Below are 19,664 nucleotides of genomic sequence, written 5' to 3' on the forward strand. Positions count from 1 at the left end.
TCAATAGGATTAAAGACAGTCTCAGAATAATGATTTGGCAGCCCATAAATCCTCAACTTATCTGTAATACTTCACCTAGGCCTGTTTACAGAGCCTAAAAGGAGTTAATGCTTAAAATGCTACCATGTGGCAATTTAATGGAGCCTCAATGTTACCTGGAAGAAGTCAATCCTTAGAATGATTCCAAATGGCAATTTAAGGTAATAATTATGCCTGGATATGCCAGAAAACATGGAAATCTTTAAATTAAATAATAAGTTTTTCATTGATTTAACCTACTTGCTAATAGATAGCCTACTACTCAGGGTGTCCTTTAATGTTGATCCCAAAGTATGGTGATTTACTAACCTGGCTCAGATCCCTCTTTCTTTTGCGAAATCACTGTCCCACCTTCTTCCAAGCAAATAACTTCATATTCCATTATTCCATTATTCCATATTCATTCTTGTCCATATTTATTTTTTGTTGAATGAGTTGTTGAAGAAGGTGAATTATGTACTTACTGCGCTAACCATTCTTTTGAGCACGGTAAGAAAATCACTTACTGCGGTTACTGCCGGCAGTAACTATTCTTGTTCCCAGTGGGTTGGGCAGTAACCATTTTCCCGCTAGGAACGGAAATAGTAACCATTCGGTTACTACAGTAAGTCCCTGGAACACACCCGAAGTACCTATGCATTTTTCTATTCCAGACACTGAAGTTCTTCAGGATTCCAGTGGAACTTCTTTTGTTGTTAGTAATAAATATGATATCCTAATTTCAATGCATTCATGCTATAGGCCTATATGAACCCTATACTGTAGTCTATGCATGGTAGTTCTTGCACTTTGAGCATCTGATCTCAAACACATTTGATTTAAGAGTATTAAATTTTGGGAGCAGTTTATATTACTGACCTAAAAATAAGGTGAACACATCACTCAATGTCTTTCTGGGTAACCATTTTGATGTCCATATTATTTACTTACAAATCAAGTAAGCATTCAATTTGATGCCTTTTTATGCTCTAAGAATATAATTTTTGGTAAAATTCTAGTTGATTGACTTCTTGCTATCTCAGAAAGGGGTTAGGTTAGGAAAATGAAACTTTCAGGGATTGGTCTACAGACCAAAGTATGTCCTGGGAAGGTATTTTGAAGTACCTACCTCTACTTCTTCTCCCTCTAGAGGGCCCTAACCTTTGATAACCTTAAAAAATATATGTGTTATCAAAGTGAAACCTTGCAAAATAGATCTAATTTTCTTTAACAGAGGGAGGGGTAGGGACAAAGGTGCTGGCCAGACATTTATTTAGTGAAAAAGGGATAAGTGGAGGGATATAATTGATTAAAAGGGACAATTAATTTAGACTTTCTCTTTCCATCATTTTACTATAATTGAGCTGGAGAGGTCAGGAATATAGAATATCTTGTTTTCTTCTTCTCATCTCTAGATAATATATTGGACTAGGATAATGGACCTATTTTGCTAATAGGCTATCAAGATATCCACCACTGAGATATATAAAAAAAACTATAGTTAATGCATATTGGGTTTTTAGAGGTTAGAAGAATTTAGTTTTGGGAAAGACAGCTCTAAAAGGGCATTATCAAGCAAGGATTGCTTGCTATAATGAGCTAGTAGCCTACACTTGCAAATAGTTTTCTTCTTGAAGGAAAGAGGGCATCTGGTGGTATCCCCATTGAAAACCAACTTCCAGTACTTAAGTTCAGCAAGAATTCATCTTCAAATCTATCATGCTAAAATATGCATATTCTAAAAAATGTATTGGGGGAAATTAAATGAAATAGGATAATGAATAAAATGAATTAAATGAAATAGGATAACGAATTAGGATAATTTTGTTTACTTAAACAAAAGAAGAATTAAGAATATCTTGAGACTTTTCCAAACAAGGAGTCTGTTTTGATAGTAATTGGGTAAATATTATTCTGGCCTTCTTTGATTCAGCAAAAAGGATATTGGTCAAGTTTCTTTCTCTTACATTAGATCTTTGAACAGGCCAGGTTCTTTTCTCTACTACCCAATTTAAAGCTAAGAAAGCCAGGTAATAGTTTTTGTTAGTACAGTAGAAATATAATTTTAGAACAAAACATTGCCAAAAACAATGTTAGCTAGCAAATCACAGAAATTTAATAATTTGGTGGGACATTAAAAACACAAAGAACAATTAGTCATATTCTGGTCTTGATAAGGAAAGGGGGTTCTCAACCCTATTTATGTTAATTCTGAGTTGACTCAGTTATTTATTGTAATTTCTGTTCATTTTGGGTTTCATTTATTTATTGATAGTAATTTATTGTAATTTTATGCTTGTAAAATTAATTGACTTTATTTCTGCTTGTTTTTGGTTTAGTGGACTGTTTTATTTTTCTTTAAAAACTTTTTTTTTGAAAACAATTTTTTAAGCCATTTAATTCCTCTTTTTTTTATTGAGATAGTTTTTTCATGATTTTTTTTTATATACCTTTTTTTCTGTAAGAATCCATAATTTGGTTTGCTATTTATGTGTTAGAGAAATTTTTTCAACAGTTTTTATTCCTAAAACAAATAGTATTGTTTAATTTAGTTTTATATTTCCTCAAGTTGACCTGAAAATAAAACTTATTACCATTCCACAAAAATTCTAACCATATCTTTGATATTCTGGACACACTTATACTCTTTTGATTTATTTAAATGGCAAAAGCAAAAGTAGCAATAGTAGTAGCCCTGAAAGTTAAATTAATACCCCCATTTATTCTTGAAATATTGCTAAGGTAGAAAACTGTACACACACTACCTTTTGACATCATTTAAAAGCAAGATTTAGCTTTAAAACATAATGGGCAAATACACTCAGTATTTGTGGAGACATAGTTGTTGGACTGTTCTACTATGCTGAATAAAATGACTCTCTCACAATTTTGATTGGATGTGTTTGGGAAATGAGGGCACTGGGGAGGAGGACTGCTTGTCCTTCAATCACTTTTGAAGCCTGAAATGGACAATACAACTTTTGATTTCCTGTCAAATTAGCTGCTTTAAAAAAATTCAAAAGTAATACAAACTAATATAGAGTGATGCTGCCTATGATACTGGTTAGAAGTCCTATTGAATATCTGCATATATATTGTTTTTTCATTTAATTGAAACTCCCCCTTGACATTCCTTAAAAGTTTCACCTAGCATTATTAGTTACAGTCACCACACTGGTAGTATTAATAGTATACACTTAGTGCCTTCTGGCTAATTCAAAATCTTTGACAACTTATCCTTTTTAAGGTTAGGCAGGGCTTGGAGGTGACCAGAACATCATAGGGAGATGTGTAATAGCTCATTTGAATGTAAATTAAGTTTGCTAATGCCCTTTTTAAGAGACACAAAATATTGTATGGCAAATAGCCTCCCTCCTTATAGGCCCCCTCCTTCCAAAGTTACCTAATCAAAATTTTGAAATAGCCATTTTGTTCAACATAGTTAAAAAGTCCAATATATAGGATTTTTGTAATGATATACATAGTCCCTGGGGAAAGGACTGAATGATGTATTGGTATTGAACATACCAATATCATATGTATTGGTATGGCCGTGTTGGTATTGAGCAGGTATTGGGATTGGGCTTATCTCTACCAGGTGTTTTTTTCAATCATGGTTTTTCAATATTTCCAATGTTTTGTATGGTGTCCTGATATTTAAAAATAAAGTTGTCCAAGACCCTATAAGAAATGACATGAGATCAAATTAAAAGGTCACTGTTGGAATTAGCATCATTGGAAGCCATGTATAAGAAGATCCAGGGGAGGGAAGATCCAGGGGGATCTGGGGTTCCCCTCCTAAGATTTTTTTGGTGCCCTGAATGTGTTGTTTTTTCTTTTTAAATCAACTTGTCACTTTTGTCAATTATTGGTGCCCAGGTCACATTGCCCCTCCCCCCCAAGATTTTGCTCTAGACCCAGCTTTGTAGAGAAGAATTATCATCCTTCTTCTTAAACAATTCAAATCACTGGCTTTCATAGCAAATTGGTTTGTTTACACATAAGGAAGGGCGTTAGTCTCTTGAGAAAAAGGGGAAAAAAAAAAATCTGATATGGAATCTTGGATATAGTTTATCACAGTTTATGCCTAGCTTATAAACGTAAGGACACAATCTAACAAAACTGTATTGAAATATAGTAAATAGTATATAGGTGAAAATAGTATTTATTTATACTAATATAATAGTATTTTATTTTCATCATGTTTTGGTACATTTCATTAGGATTAACTTAACTAATGATTAATCTAACTTCACTTCTTGAGTATGGTTGGTATAATAAACAAGTACCCAAAACTTAAAATCCATTTTGTTTTTTTTCCAGCTCTTGAAGGTAATTCCTAATATTGATTTTAGGGCCATTTCCATTATAATATCATGCAAAAAAATCTACAAATCTCAAGCTAAAAAAAACAACTCCAACCAGGCTTTAGTCTGGGCCCCTGTTTTTATTGGTGGCCAGCGAATACTTCCAACCCCTCCCGGCGATTACCCCCTTTGAAAATAACCACCAGAAAATACCCCCCCCCCTGTGAAAAATAAGGCTTTCCAAATTTGCGAAGTTGATTCGAATTTTTTTTTCTGCTGGGGGAAGGAATTTTGGTACTTGTGTATTATGCACCATTTACTCATGTTTATGGTGTGTAAGACTCCAGAACAAACCAATTTTTTGATTAGTTTTTTTTTGTCACTATAGATACAAATTTGGGCTATAGATTTGTATATTAAGGGGGGGGGGGTAAAGTATAGCAGGTCTGTATGCAAGGTGTGTTAGGTATAATTATTTTGGAACAAAAATTGCCGCTGATTCAATAGTGGTAACTATTATTTCGGTTCATCTTAAAAGTAAAAGTTTATGCAAAAAGAAATTTATGGCAATTTCAAAAAAAGCCTCATACCCCTCGAAAACGGCGTAAGATCACAATGAAAGGTTTTCCATTGGAATCAGCATAGTCAAAACCCTATCATGGAAATTACAACCCCCAGCCTGGACAAATGGGAAAATCACTTTTTTGCATGGGTAGCACTGATCTGTCTGTTGTTGTTTTTTCATTTTTTTTTCCAGGGCTAGCAGTTTACCAGAAAATCATAGAGAGAGGTTTAATGGCTCATTTAAAAGCTATTTTTCGTATCTACGTACTTTTATAAATCCCATTATCTGCAAGTGCCATATGGCACTAAAGCGGAACTATTGTGCCATTTCTCAAGGGGTGGGTTTAGCAGGCAACCAAAACATCGTAGACAGATGTTTAATAGCTCATACAAAGCCAATTCTTATGTCTACATTTCCCCATAAATTCCACTATCTGCAAGTACCAATTGACACAAAATGATGACAGCTTGGTATCATTTCTAAAGTGGAAAAGCTAGGACTAGTGGGCTACCAAAACTTCTTAGAGATATTTTCAATGGCTCATTTGAAAATTATTGCACACATATAAGTACTTTTTATCAGTTATACCATCTGTAAGTGCCATATAGCACTAGAAACGACACTTTTGGTGCAACATCTTAATTGGAAAAGTTGGGAATTATAAAAAGGTACCATTATAAAAATTATGGTCCAAAACCCTTAACTGGGGATTTACAGGAGCCCCTCCGGTATACATCCCCTCCCACCCCCTCAGCAAGTCTCTTTAGTCTGTTGGGGGAGTTCACTATGAAATATTTCACACAATCATCCAATGTTGAGGCTTGCAAAATGATTTTTAAAATATCCAATGTTCTAAAGAGGAAAAAATTAATAGGATAATAAATAATTGAATCTTGAAATGTCAAATGACTATTCCTTGACGTTCCCCCCTCCTGTTTGTAAAAATTCAGCTTCACCAAATATAGTTTGATGCTCTCACTCTTTATAATAGAAACTTGAATTAATTTGGTGTTTTATAATAGCCAATTCAAATGTATTTTCTGAATAAGGCCCAATAACTATGCTTTTGTAGATACCTTTGAAGACCACGCTGCCTTTTCATGACGAAAGTATAACAGTTCATATATGTCCCTATGTTAGGTATATAAATATACCCGAGTATGACGAAAACATAATATTTTAGAAACAAATTTGGACCATATATTTTACATTTGGGGGGATAGGGGTAAAGTGTAGCGGGTCTGCATGCAAAATGTGTTAGGTACAATTATTCTGCATATTATGAAACAAGAATTGTTTTCTAACTTCACACTGTACAAATACTTTATTCACCCCCTAATGTGCAAATATAGCTCAAATTACATGTTTCCCATCAGTTCTCTCACTTGTTGTTGTCTTATCTAACGCTAAGCAGAGAGAACTAATGAAAGAAACCAGTTACACAGTGCGTCAATGGATGAAGAACTTGAATGTTGGTGGTATAATGCACAAGCACTGCTACACAATTATGATCCTATAAAAAAAACCAATAGATTGTAATATAATCATCAGTTGCCACAGTTCAGTTATTAGCACATTAAATTTTGATTCAGAATGACAAGGGATCAAATCCATAATTGGGTATTACTTTTTTCATATTATGGTTTTGTTCCTTATATATGATTATTTTTCTCCTAATTCACTTATTTTATGAATTTTTCTTTGTGAATTTTGAAATGTTTCATACACTATTTTTGGAACAAGATACACCCCTGACCCCAACCCCTTCCCACTTAGGGGTTGAAGGAGTGTAGGCATATGATTCTGAAACCACTTAAAGTTGTACCTTCAAAGAAGGATTACTCATTATTGTATTTATTTATTCATATTATTTACTTTTATACTATTTGCTAGACATAATAGAATTATTTATAATGTGAATAGAGAGATCATAGCACTAAAAACCTATTTGCATTTGTTTTCTGTGATATTTTTCTAGTTGTCAGGTTACTTTCCATTTTTTCGATTGCTATTTCACACCTGTATGTCTAAAGTATTTTGGTGTTTATCTGGGGGGGGGGTATGATTAGTTAAATAATTTGGACATACCAACATTTTCCTTAGGTTTTGAAAACCTTAAAAATCTCTTTAGAAAATAGTTACTCTTTCCTAACTGTCAAGGTTGCATATATTAAATACATAACCTATTCTAACCCAACATAACCTAACCAAAATACCAACTAACTGTTTAATTAAAATATAGCTACAATGTATTATCCCACCGAGCCGTAGCTAATTGTCTGGTATAAAGGCCATAAAAACCGGTTATTGTCTCATGTTCGTGGCACAATTTTTCGCTTGTGTTTTATATAACAAGGAAATACCAAAGTTTTTTCAACAGAAAATAAGGAGCAACATTAAAACTGAAAACCAACAGAAATTATTCTGTATCTTATGGTGCTGCTCCCCCCCCAAAAACAATACAAAAGATCGTTGTAGTGTTGCTTCTGCATTTGATTTATCTAACATATATCAATAAAACTAGTACAAATAAACCAACTAATTATATTTCCGTATGTTTCTAGGACTATCGGAAAACTAGCGCTTTACCGAAAACACAACAATGTTGGATTTTTGGTACAATAAAAGCAAACCGATTAAGGACACTTTTTATAGTATAAAAATAAAGCATTTTAGTAATGTTGTTTATTTTTCTTTTCGTTTAACTGTCGTTTTGGTTCTGAAAAGGACTATCCATGATTAGTTTGTAGACAAGTTCAATGTGAATTCAGCTTGATAATTTCACAGATGACTATAGACTAGCTTTAAAATTTTATCATAAATTTGATTGTATACTGAAAGTTTTACTGATATCACAGCTGCTGTAAGACTATGAAAAGCTTTATAGATTACTCAGATATTGTCAGGCTACGTACTCGTTTTCACGAATAAATCAACATTCTTGTTTTTTATGCTTGGTTCTTGTGTTTTCAGTAAAGCGCTAGTTTTCTATAATCCTACAAACCTAGGGAAATATAATTAGTTTGTATATTTGTACTAGTTCCATTGATATATGTTAGATAGACTGTGAAGCAATAATTTTTGTTCGTTTTAAGTTTCAACTTTGCTCTGTATTTCCCTAAAAAGCTTTGTTTTGTTTTTTCAATTATTCCCATTCAATACACACTGAAAGTTTCAATTTGATACCATCAACCATTTCTGAAGCATTACTCTTATGTCCTCTCGACAACCCTATGTGGGCATAATGTGTTCCGATTTAGTTCAATTCCCCAAATTTTTTGCCTTAACACCCTTAGCTTTATTAGCAGTAGTACCAGCAGTAATAGTAGTAGCAGTAGTAATAGTTTTAATAAAATTAGTAGTAGTAGCCTTAGCTTTACTGGCAGTAGTAATAATATTAGCAGTAGTAGTTTTGGATAGTTCAACATCCCCTGCAGCAAGCCCTCTAAGTTTGAACGTCACCCGCCAAACTGTTCTGAAGATATTGCTGATATGCCCTTTTGGCAACCTGCATACAGATGGCAGGTTGTGATTCAGTTCTGACCAAATTGCCTTTTGGTCAGTTAAACACCCCTCTTGTCAAGTCCTGGTAGTTTCTGAAGATGTTGCTGATATGCCCTTTTGACAACCTGCATACAGATAACCTTAGGCATAGTTATAATAGTAGTCACAATAGTAGTATCAGTATTAATAATAATAGCACTAGTACTAGTATTGAAATGTTGCCTTTTGGTCAGTTGAACATCCCTCTTGTCAAGTCCTGGTAGTTTCAACTACCTGGTAGTTTCTGAAGATGTTGCTGATATGCCCTTTTGACAACCTGCATACAGATGGCATGTTGTGATTCAGTTCACCTTCCCCCTTCAAAATCTCCTGAAAATTTGACTTTCATAACCTTAGGCATAGTTATAATAGTAGTCACAGTAGTAGTATCAGTATTAATAATAATAGCAATAGTACTAGTGTTAGTATTAAAATATTGCCTTTTGGTCAGTTGAACATCCCTCTTGTCAAGTCCTGGTAGTTTCTGAAGATGTTGCTGATATGCCCTTTTGACAACCTGCATACAGATGGAATGTTGTGATTCAGTTCACCTTCCCCCTTCAAAATCTCCTGAAAATTTCACTTTCATAACCTTAGTCATAGTATAATAGTAGTCACAGTAGTAATATCAGTATTAATAATAATAGCAATAGTACTAGTATTAACATATTACCTTTTGGTCAGTTGAACATCCCTTTTGTCAAGTCCTGGTAGTTTCAACTTAATACAATTTCCCGTTGCTATAACACTGCTGATTTGTTGTTTTGATAACCTGCATATTCAAATAATTCCTGAAATTTTCATCTTAATGCTCTTAGCCTTACAAGTAGTTGTTATAGAAGTAGTAGTTTAAGTAGTAGGAGTAGTAAATGTAGCTGTGGTAGTGGTGGTAATATTAGTAGCAATGTGCACATGTTGCCTTTTGGTCAATTGATCTTCCGCTTTAAGCATTCCCTGAAATATAATACCCAAAAAGATCCTTGTGGTATCTTCTTTTAACAATGTGCATACACATAGTGTCTTTTGATTTAGTTCAAATTTCCAACCAATATTTAAAATATAATAGTGGAGTAGTTGTAGTACTGGTGGTAGTTGAGTAGCAGTAGTAGCACGCAAATATTACCTTTGTGGTCAATGGGCCATTTCCCTTATCTTTTCCAAGTCCCAAATTAATATACTCAGTCATTCCTATAAAATAAATTAGTGTCCTTTGCATGAGGGTTGTGGGGGGTTGAAATCCCCAAATACATAATTTCTGGATCTTTTAACAATGCAGAAGAAAGTAAAGGTCTGAAAATTTCATTGGATGGTTTTTAGGAAATAATGAATGAGGGGAGGGGGCTTATTGCCCTCAAATCAATTTTGACTATAACAACTTCAATTTCTAATCAAATGCCCCATTTGGAGTGTATATGACAACCCATTCCGTAAGAAACTTATATGCCCCAGGGCATAACTTACAACCTTTACCCTGGGGATCTGGTAGGTTGTGTCAATCCTGGAGAGAATTTTTATATGTTTTTTGGTCTATTTTGAACAAGATGGTCATTTCACTATTTTGGTCAGATGCATTCAGAAAACGGGATGTTTAGGGGGGTGGGTATTGCCCTCCGTAGCTTTTGACTCTTAAAAGGGAACTAGAACTTTCCAATTAAAAAAGCCTCCTCTAAAGTTTATACAACAACCCTTTCATAAAAACCTCATATGCCCAGGGACATAACTTATAACACTTGCCCCAGGTTCTGAGACGTTGTTTAAACCCTAAAGGCCTCGTTTTATGACCTTGAAACTATTTTGAATAAAAAGCTTTCTAAAAATTTCTGTCAGATGCATTTTGGGAAAATAGGACATGAGGGGGGGGGGGGGTAGCTGTCCTCTGATCCCTTTGATTCTTTGGACCAAAACATAACATTTCTTTACATTTAAAATGATATTTCTTTAGTATACCTTTGCCTTTATGGTACTATATGGCTCATTTTTTGATTTTTCACCATCATTTTAACTTGACTTGGTAAAATGGGCTCCAAATATGCTCCTCCCCCCTGTATTTTGAGAAAATTACGCCACTGACTGCAACTAGATTTTTTGGCACTTTTTTTATAACTTACTTGGCTCTAGCCCAAGCATATCTGAAACAACCCCACCGGGTGGGGTGGGTTCAGACACTTTGATCAAACGTGAAAATGCGGATTCCGAGAAAATTCAAAGAATAAAAAATCTGGAAAAATGTAAAGCTTACCTTATTCTGACAGGTATCTAAAGAACATCAAATTTTTGTTCTCCATTCATAAAACAATATGATTTTTACCAGTTATTCAATTTGGTCTGGGTCAAAGGGAGAACAGATGAGGACACCATTTTTTTGTGTTTGATTTATCTAAACTGTTTGTAAATTATGAATATGAATATCAAGTTAACCAAAGTTTTGTTTCTGTAATATCTGAAAGTGGCTATGGGAATGGAGTTCAAATTTTCAGGAAGTGTTGGAATGCCCAATTGAACCCCAAATTTTGAATTAAGGGGGGGGGAGGGATAATTCTTAGGCTCCAACTCCTTTAAGTGGTTTGGCTTATGAGTCCCTGTGAAATTTAGAATATAAGGACTGGACCAAAAAAGTAAATCAGGAAGAACTATGTGTACCTAGGTTTTCAAAATAGCATTTCTGAAGTATCTTGAAAATGACTTGGTGGATTGACTTTGAATTCTCAAAGGGTGCTGGAGAGGATAAGCAGACCTCAATTTTGACATGAATCCCTTAGAAATTTAGAATATAAGGACCGAAGCCAATAATTCTCACGGTATGTCGTGAGAATTATTCACGGTATGAATTCTGAATTCATACCGGTATGTTGGAATTCTCCGACATAATCTGAATTTTCACGGTATGTCGGAGAGGTCTGGCAGACCTTATTTTTGACTCGGAGAGACGGGGAGATTGAGAGGGGGATTACCTTTTTTTGCTCCTAATATTTGTAAATGGTTTGGGCTGTCAGCCAATTTAAAATATTTTGACAAAAAATGGACTCAATCTTTTATGACAGCCAAAGTAGGGCCAAGCATTTTTTTTTTCTCGGGAGGTGCAACACTTTCAGAGTAACATTATAAAATTATTGTGAAATTAAATTTGGTTTTGTAAAATGGGTAAAATAAGGTCAAATTGGATGAAATGCAGCGCTCCTTTGGAAATATAGTGTAAAAATTGCTGTCTTAGGGTTGCCCTATAGCTACAAGCTCCAGCATTTCTTTTATAAAATTTATCATCTGTTCAGTTTTAAGTGCAATATGCCTCTATGGATGACATGAACAACCCCCCCTATATTCCCCCCACAGACCCTAGGACAAGGGTTGTAAATAATGCAAACTGGCAATGGTTTGAATCTACGTTTCATGTTCAAAAAGGGGGGGGGATTGCGTGTTCTTTGATATACACTTGATTAAAACTTTCAGGAATTGTCTTCCAGGTCAAAACTGTCAAACCCTTTGTAGTTTGGGATTGGATGCCTGGAAATGGGCAAAAAACTTTTAGTCCATGATCAGTTTTAAACTTGATACTGTGAAACTTAAAAACTCTCCAACTGTGCTGATCCTCTACATTAATATGTCAGCTATATCTACAATCAGATGTATAATGAAAGCTACCAGATGAAAGCTATCGCTTCAGCTAACACATAGATAATGCACTATGTTTTTTTTTTATGTAGATGTCCACTTTTTACTTAACTATATCTACAAATTACCGTTAAAACCTTGCCTAGATATATACCTGATTACAAACAGGAAAAACCCCAAGGCTTTTTTTCTTTGGAATAGTAAAAGACGAACCTCAAAGAATGAGGCAGCTAACTAAGTCCAATATTTTCAGTTGTCTGCTCTTCTAATGATCGTCTTTTAATATAGTATAAAATCACTTACTATAGTTTCATCTTGAACATTAAATTAACTAGACTGATCCCTCATATTTGTCTGATGGAGTGCTTTGTTTCTCAATTACTATAGTCTATAGTTCGTTCTTTAATATAATAGCTGCAGAGAAGGAAACAACCGAAAAAAAGATGCCGTCGAAACAGAATATAGTGCTTAGAGGAATTTTTGTTTTGTTTTTCAAGCCATTGAATTTTCTCGTTATTAAAGCCAAGAGATAATTAGTTTCGTAGGGGTATTTGACAAAGTGGTTCTTGTAATGTACTTCTTTTTTCATATGATTATAAAACATGGATTTGTTTTAATTTTTTTTGTTAATTTTAACAGGACATACATGTGACAAGTTCCTGATATTTTAATAACATAAGTTACTACAGTGTTATAGAAAAATGTAGTTTTTCGTAAAATTTTGATTATATTAAATTTTGTTAAATTACAAATGGCAATAGATTTGGCAATTTCTTTAAAATGAGCCATTAAACAGCTCTCTGTGGTATTCCAGTGCCTCGCTATATGAAAATAAGAAAATGTGGTGGTGCCGTAAGGCTTTTAAACGGAACCAAATCCCTGCTTATAAACGGAACCCTACTTTTCAACACATCCCAATCGCGCATTCTGACGACAGCCCTAATTCTAAACAAAAAGTCTTAGGTGTGATAATATGCGCCAGAAAGTTGTCACCAGGGGGGAGAGGTCAGGTACATTCTGCCACGCTGGCTACAAATGCCAGGATTCATCAGAAGAAACGCTAAGGAAGATTTTTTCCATTAAGTTTAAATGATCAATTCTAGTGTAACCGAATATTTTGCAGGAAAATGCTCGAAAAAGTTTGTTATGTGTGGAATGTACGCTAGAGGATGTGTTTTGTCAGCCATTGAGTGTCACGGGCTTGGCATTGTCATAGAACATCGCAATCTAGGAATGAAATAGCAAGTTTCCCCTGTTCAATAAAAACAATGGTCTATTTTTAGTTTTTAAATTTTTTTGAGGGTAGAAGCTTGAAAAAAACACTTAGCTGTGATAATGTGCACCAGAAGGTTGTTTTCAGGGGGGCTGGTACTTGGTATCATACTGGTGTCAATTGCTAGGAGTCATCAGAAGAAACGGTAATGGGGATTTTTTCATAAAGTTCAAGCGATCCATTCTAGCGTAAATGAATATTTTTACATTAAAATGCCCAAAAAAATGTAATGTGTGTGATAATGCGTACTAGAGGGTGTCGTTTGTCAGCCATTGAGTGTCACGGGTTTAGAATTGCCATGGAACATCGCAATCTATAGTAATGAAATGATAAGTTTCTGCTGTTCAAATAAAAAACAATGGTCATTTTTTATTTTATAAATTTTATTTTGAGGGAAAAACGTTGAAATAACCCTTAGGTGTGAAAATTTGCGCCAGAAGGCTATCAGGGCTGGTACATTGTGCGAGACGACCTCAATTGCTAGGAGTCATCAGAAAATAACGCTAGTGGATATTTTTTCATTAAGATTAAATGATAGATTCTAGTGCAAATGAATGTTTTTGCATGCAAAAGCCTGAAGAATGCCATGTGTGTGGAAAATAATATTAGTAAAAAATGCGATAAGAGCAATTTTCAATATTATAGGATAATACTATCTAAAGCCTTTCTCAACAAGCAGATGTACTTCAAATGTAGGCAAAATTCTGTAATCGATTTTTTCACCCTGCATCTCAGTTATTGCAATCATATGGGAACGCGCAATACATTTAATCGTACTAGAATGCAAGACGGGGATTTCTCCATGCGTCGAATCGGCTATCATATAGAATGTATTAACCGAATCAAAATTCTTAGAAGGGGTTTTGTGGTCCAGATGTCCAAGTTACATCCACGTGTGCACCGTCATTACAAAGCACCCAGATGTGTGCTCTCCCCAATTACAAGCGGGGATATCCCCATGGGGCCCCAAATTCTAGCATGTCACGCGAGGTTGCGTCATTCCCAATAAATATACTAAGTTACGTAAGATTACATCACCCCTCAATAAATCTAGCAAGGAACGTGAGGTTGCGTCACATCCCACGTGTGTACCGCTATTATGTAACACCCACGTGTTTGCCACCCTTAGTTACAACCAGGACTTCCCCACGTGCCCAAAGAATTAAGTCACGTTAGAATGCGTTATCTTTAACACTGGCAGACCTTCTTTATTACTTAAGAACTAAAGCAATCATGAAGAAAAATGTGTTAAAAACGTCTTGAAATGTCATGAAACGTCTTGAAGAAAAATGTCTTAAAAAATGTCTTGAAATCTCTTGAAACGTCTTGGAGAAAAATATCTGGAAACATGTCTTGAAATGCCCTGAAATGTCTTGAAAAACGTGTTGAAGAAAAATGTCTTAAAAATGTTTTGAAACATCTTGAAAAACCTCTTGAAGAATAATGTCTTAATAAACCCCCTTAACCCCCTGATTTACTAGTGGACTCTTAACACGTCCTATTATTTAACACCCCAAACCCTATTATGTAATAATCTTAGAAATCCTGAAGTAAACACGCCCTGAAGGTTTTTTTTTTTAAAGAAATCGTGGGGTCAAGAAGCCCTGAAGGTTTTTAGTCTTAAGAATCTTAAAAATCTTGAAGTAAACAAGCCCTGACCCTCACAGGTTAAAAAAAGAAACTATTGGGTAAAACCAAAGGAAATCTTGATTTAGCAGGCTATCAGAAGGTTTTTTAAGTACTCTATTATGTAACAATTTTAGAAATCCTGAAGTAAACAAGTCCTGAAGGTTTCTGAAACTACAATCTTAGACTCATGTGGTAAAGAAGTCCCTGAAGGTTTGTAAGGACTTATTATGTAATAATCTTAGCAATCCTGAAGTAAACAATCCCTGTTCCTCACAGCTTTTTAAAAAAGAAACTATTAGGTAGAACCCAAGGAAATCCTGATTTCGTGGGGACATCGAAGGTTTTTTAAGAACTCTCTATTGTGTAACAATCTTAGAAATCCTGAAGTAAACAAGTCCTGAATGTTTTTTAAACAACAGTCTTAGAAATCCTGGGGTAAAGAAGTCCCTGAAGGTTTTTAAGGACTTATTATTATGTAATAATCTTAGGAATCCTGAAGTAAACAAGCCCTGTTCCTCTCAGCTTTTTAAGAAAGAAGCTATTTGGCACCACCAAAGGAAATCCTGATTTGGCAGGGACCCTGAAGGTTTTTTTAAGGACTCTTTGTTATGTAACCATCTTAGAGACCCTTATTTGGTGTTGCCCCTCGTAGTTTTTTCGAAGAATTAATACATGCATCGTTTTGAAAACATTCTCTATGGTATAACAAAGCAAAAGTAAACATTCCCTATGACATAACATGCAACTGCTGGCTGTCGTCAGAACGACGGGATAGGTATGTGTTTAAAAGTAGGGCTCCGTTTAAAGCAAGGATAGGGTTCCGTTTAAAAGGCTTTTTGCGTCACTACTAGAAAAAAGAAGGAAAGAAAGACGTTTATGGAGAATACCGTTGTCACTTTTCTTGATTTTCAAGCCAATATGTCTCCCTTGTCGTTCAAGTGAAGGGAACGTAAGTTTCCTGTGTAGGGGTTTCGAACGCGGTGGCTCTAATAGTGTATTTCGTTTTTTGGTCAGATTCTATTTTTAGGAATTACGGCCTATTTCATTTTTTACTATGGGGCGTGATCGTCTCTTCCTTGGTCGCTAGCTACCGCTGCAACCCGGATAAGATTTTATTTTCGCTCCTCCTATGTTTTAAAATGATTCTTTACTTCCCTTTTTGTAACTTTTTTTTTCGAAAACTTTTTTGAAATTAATCATAACTTAAAATGAACAGAAACTTGAAAATTAAAACGAATAGAAATTACCACATACAAGAGTGGGCTACCGCTCCTTAAAATTTCTACAGGGTCCCGCCTGTCCAAGGGCTAGAATCTTGTCATTGTAGGATACCCTGTAGCGAAGTAGAGTTGTACTTGCATGACAAATTGTATTTCTGGTTTCTTCATAACGTCCCCTATTCAAGTACGGCCGTCTTTCTAGCAAGAAGGTACTCTTAACATAGAAGCACCCTGGGTCCATGTAGAGCAATTCAAATATGTCTAAGATGTCAAATGTACATGCGCTTCCAGACATGTATACATGCGAGGGGTCAAAGTCTTGAAGTTTTTACAAGGTTTCCCAGAATTTTTCTATTTCATAGAGTGAACCATTTCTAATTTTCTGATATCCTTTAATGTTTCCCCTCCTCAAAAAAGGTCCCGTAAATTCGCCCTAAATCTTTATATTTGGTTGGCTCTGGGACAAATGCCCGGGATGATTCATAGGTTTGCTGAATACAAAATGTATGTCACAGCAATTTTGCCAGAGAAGACGTGTGGGTTAAATTAAAAAAAAAAAAATCCTTGCGTATCCCAATATCCAAAATATTGTTCTGTTATCCCCAAAATTTTGATCGAGTGGTAGTGGTCTTCTGACATTTGTGGAAGGATATTCTCTGCGTGTGGGAATGTTCTCCATGCGTTGTCTGATACAGACTATAAAAAATCTAATTTTTGCAGGGTTTCCATATCCATGTTAATGGAGTTCATCATTGTACCTTACGATATAAGCAAATTCGTCATTTACATTCTCTTCTAAAACAAGAATTTGGCTCTGCAGCACTTTGTCCTTTTCCACCGAGGCAACTTTTGAAGCTTTCAGTGAAACAAATTGAAGAAAGAAGAATCCAGCTAGAAAATTATTTGCAAAAAAGTAAGTTCTTATTGCACATACCTGTAATATACATAGAGGGATGAATAGGAGGGTGGTGGGCTTGAGAGCAGATCACCACTATGAATATGGTCAAATAATTGTATGGGAGGGGGCTGTGGCAGGGCTTCCACTTCTAGGGAGATTACCCTATTTCAGGAAGAAACTACTTCTTTTAGAGACACTTATTTTGAATCTAGGGACAAAGGGAAATCTGAGGTAAAGTAAGGATTTTCAGGGAAATCTGGGGTAAAGTAGGGATTTTCAGTGAAACTTTTTTCAAGCAAAAGGCTGGAAAATTCTCAAAAATTGCGTATGCTCAGTTTAAAAAAAAATCTTATGTAGGAATACTAGCATATGTTGTTGTATTTGCCGAAGTTTCAAAAAGTTGAACCCTGGAATGTTATTTAGCTAGCCTAGTAATGGCTTTGACTGGTGCAAACTGCCGACATAAGGGAGTATAGGCTAGGCAATGCTAAAATTTTAGAATAGAAGCAAGTGACCGAGGCTTTGCTCGCCTTAAAGCTGTGGAAACGAATCTTATCCTTATTCTATACACAGTAGGGATCAGAAATGGAATTCTAGTTTAGCTACTTTTCGCGGTCTTAGAAAGGAGTAAGGTCAGGAAAATGAAACTTTCATGGATGGGTCTACGGACTAAAGTATGTCCCTGGAAGGTATTTTGAAGTACCTATCTCCACTCCTCTCTTTAGAGGGCAGTTATTTTTTGGTGAGTTTTAAAAGTTTTGTTTTACAAAAGTGAAACCTTGTAAAACAGATCTTCTGCCTAAATGAAGTACCAGAAAACTTCAAGATAGCAAAAAGTAGGTGAACTGGAGTTTTATCTCACAAGATTTATCCAAAGTTTACTCCAACATCAGTTAATGTTACATGTGACATCTGTCTCAAGCTGATGTTGACACAGGGAGGTGATCTGAGGAGGTCAGGAACACAAGATTTTTTCCATCTTGTGAAAGATATGCAACTTTCATTTAGTTTAGTTGTAATTCAAAAGGAATTGTCACTAAGTCAAGGTAGATTATGATTTTAATCCATGTCCTAAAAAGATTTCAGAATTTCAAAACAATTTAAAATGAATTTTCACTAAGTCCAGCAAGATTACGATTTTGGTCTCTATCCTCAAAAAGAAACCAGAGTTTTTTTTATTTAATATGGGGGTGATTCAAATTTAACTGTCATTAGGTCAAGTGAGATTGAAATCAAAGTCGAGGTTGAAGTCATAGTTTCACTTGACTTAATGATGATTTAATTTTGAACTATCAAAATATTAAATGAAACTCGGGTGTCATTTTGAGAATAGATATTAAAATCGTAATCTTCCTTGATTTAGTCGCAATTTTTTTTGAATCATCATCACCCTAACTGAAACTGTTGCATCTTGTGGAAGATCAGAAAATCTTTTCTTTCTGATTGACCTTAGGTTGACAGGCACAAGGTCAGTAAACAATAATTTCACAGTGCTAAAATTTCTAGTTATAGCGCCTCTGACCTCCCCAGGAGTAAGATAACATAGTAAAATAATTCTGCTACTTGAAAGAAAATAACTGATTTTGTGACTACAGCAGTTTTAAATAAATCATAAGGATGTGAATTTAATTAAAAAGTAAGAAAATATTACTTAAACCATGAAAATACAATTTTGTACTTGATAACTGGCAGGCAGTGATGTTTTATTCAGACACAAAGAGACATTCTCCATTGCTTAGCTCAAAAACCAAAGCAGGACGTACCAAATACAGAGCTGGACTAAAATACAGAGCAAGTACACAAGAAATTTACAGAAGTTGAAAGACTTGTTTCTAGCAAGTATGGTCCTGATCTAAGACGGTTTCAAGTTTGAAGACGAAATTTATGGCATTTTGGTCTTGGTTGAACCAAGGAATGCAAGAAACGTGAAGCCAAAATCTCTAAGGCCACTATTTGTGAGATTTCCTGATCTAGCAGAAAAATATTGCGTCCAAAAAACGGACATAGAATGGAGATCTTAGGCAATGACAGATGTCACTGAGCTTCATTTAGGAGATGCCTAAGTTGAAAACCTGTCAGTTGAGCAGTACTGAATGAAGATATTTATTCTGAAGACTCGCAGCGGTGAAATCAAGTACCTGGAATTGCTGAAGTGCATATCGCTGATCTTTTCATTACACTTTAGTAATGTACCAGCTGAGCGTTTGTTTAGTCTACTGAAATTAATCAAAAAGGACATCCGAAATAGTATGAAGAATGTCACACTAGTTTCACTTATTCGAGTCAATTACTGATTGAAAAACGAAGATAAAACTTCATCAACTCTCAGCATACCGAAAGCTGTCACTGGCATCAAGACGAAACCAAATGCTAGTGCTTCAGATGACACTTAAATGAACTTCTTATGTGTCCTCGGTAGTGTAAGAGATTTCATGTACATTATTATTTGAAGTAAAAAATAATGTTTTGATAATGTGCTATGTTTCTCGTGTGGATTGTATGGAAACTTAAAGCAAAATATCTCTTTTGTCTAGGGAGAAAAGTAGGGAGAAAACAGACAAAAGACAAGGAACTTTAGAGAAAATTGATATAAAAATAGGGA

General features: G+C 35.0%; 1 protein-coding gene across 2 annotated transcripts in view; it reads left to right on the plus strand.

Annotated features, from left to right (window-relative positions):
• The first annotated feature begins 582 nt into the window (after positions 1-582).
• LOC136031955 (sorting nexin-17-like) overlaps positions 583-19,664 on the plus strand; it is a 59,738-nt gene continuing 40,656 nt past the window's right edge. For both annotated transcript variants that reach the window (XM_065711966.1, XM_065711967.1), the window contains exons 1-2: positions 583-733; positions 16,885-17,077. In XM_065711966.1, coding sequence (XP_065568038.1) covers positions 674-733; positions 16,885-17,077 — 253 coding nt within the window. In that variant the 5' untranslated portion in view covers positions 583-673. The remainder of the gene's footprint in view (positions 734-16,884; positions 17,078-19,664) is intronic.

The sequence above is a fragment of the Artemia franciscana genome, chromosome 10, assembly GCF_032884065.1.
Source record: "Artemia franciscana chromosome 10, ASM3288406v1, whole genome shotgun sequence".
Classification (NCBI taxonomy): domain Eukaryota; kingdom Metazoa; phylum Arthropoda; class Branchiopoda; order Anostraca; family Artemiidae; genus Artemia; species Artemia franciscana.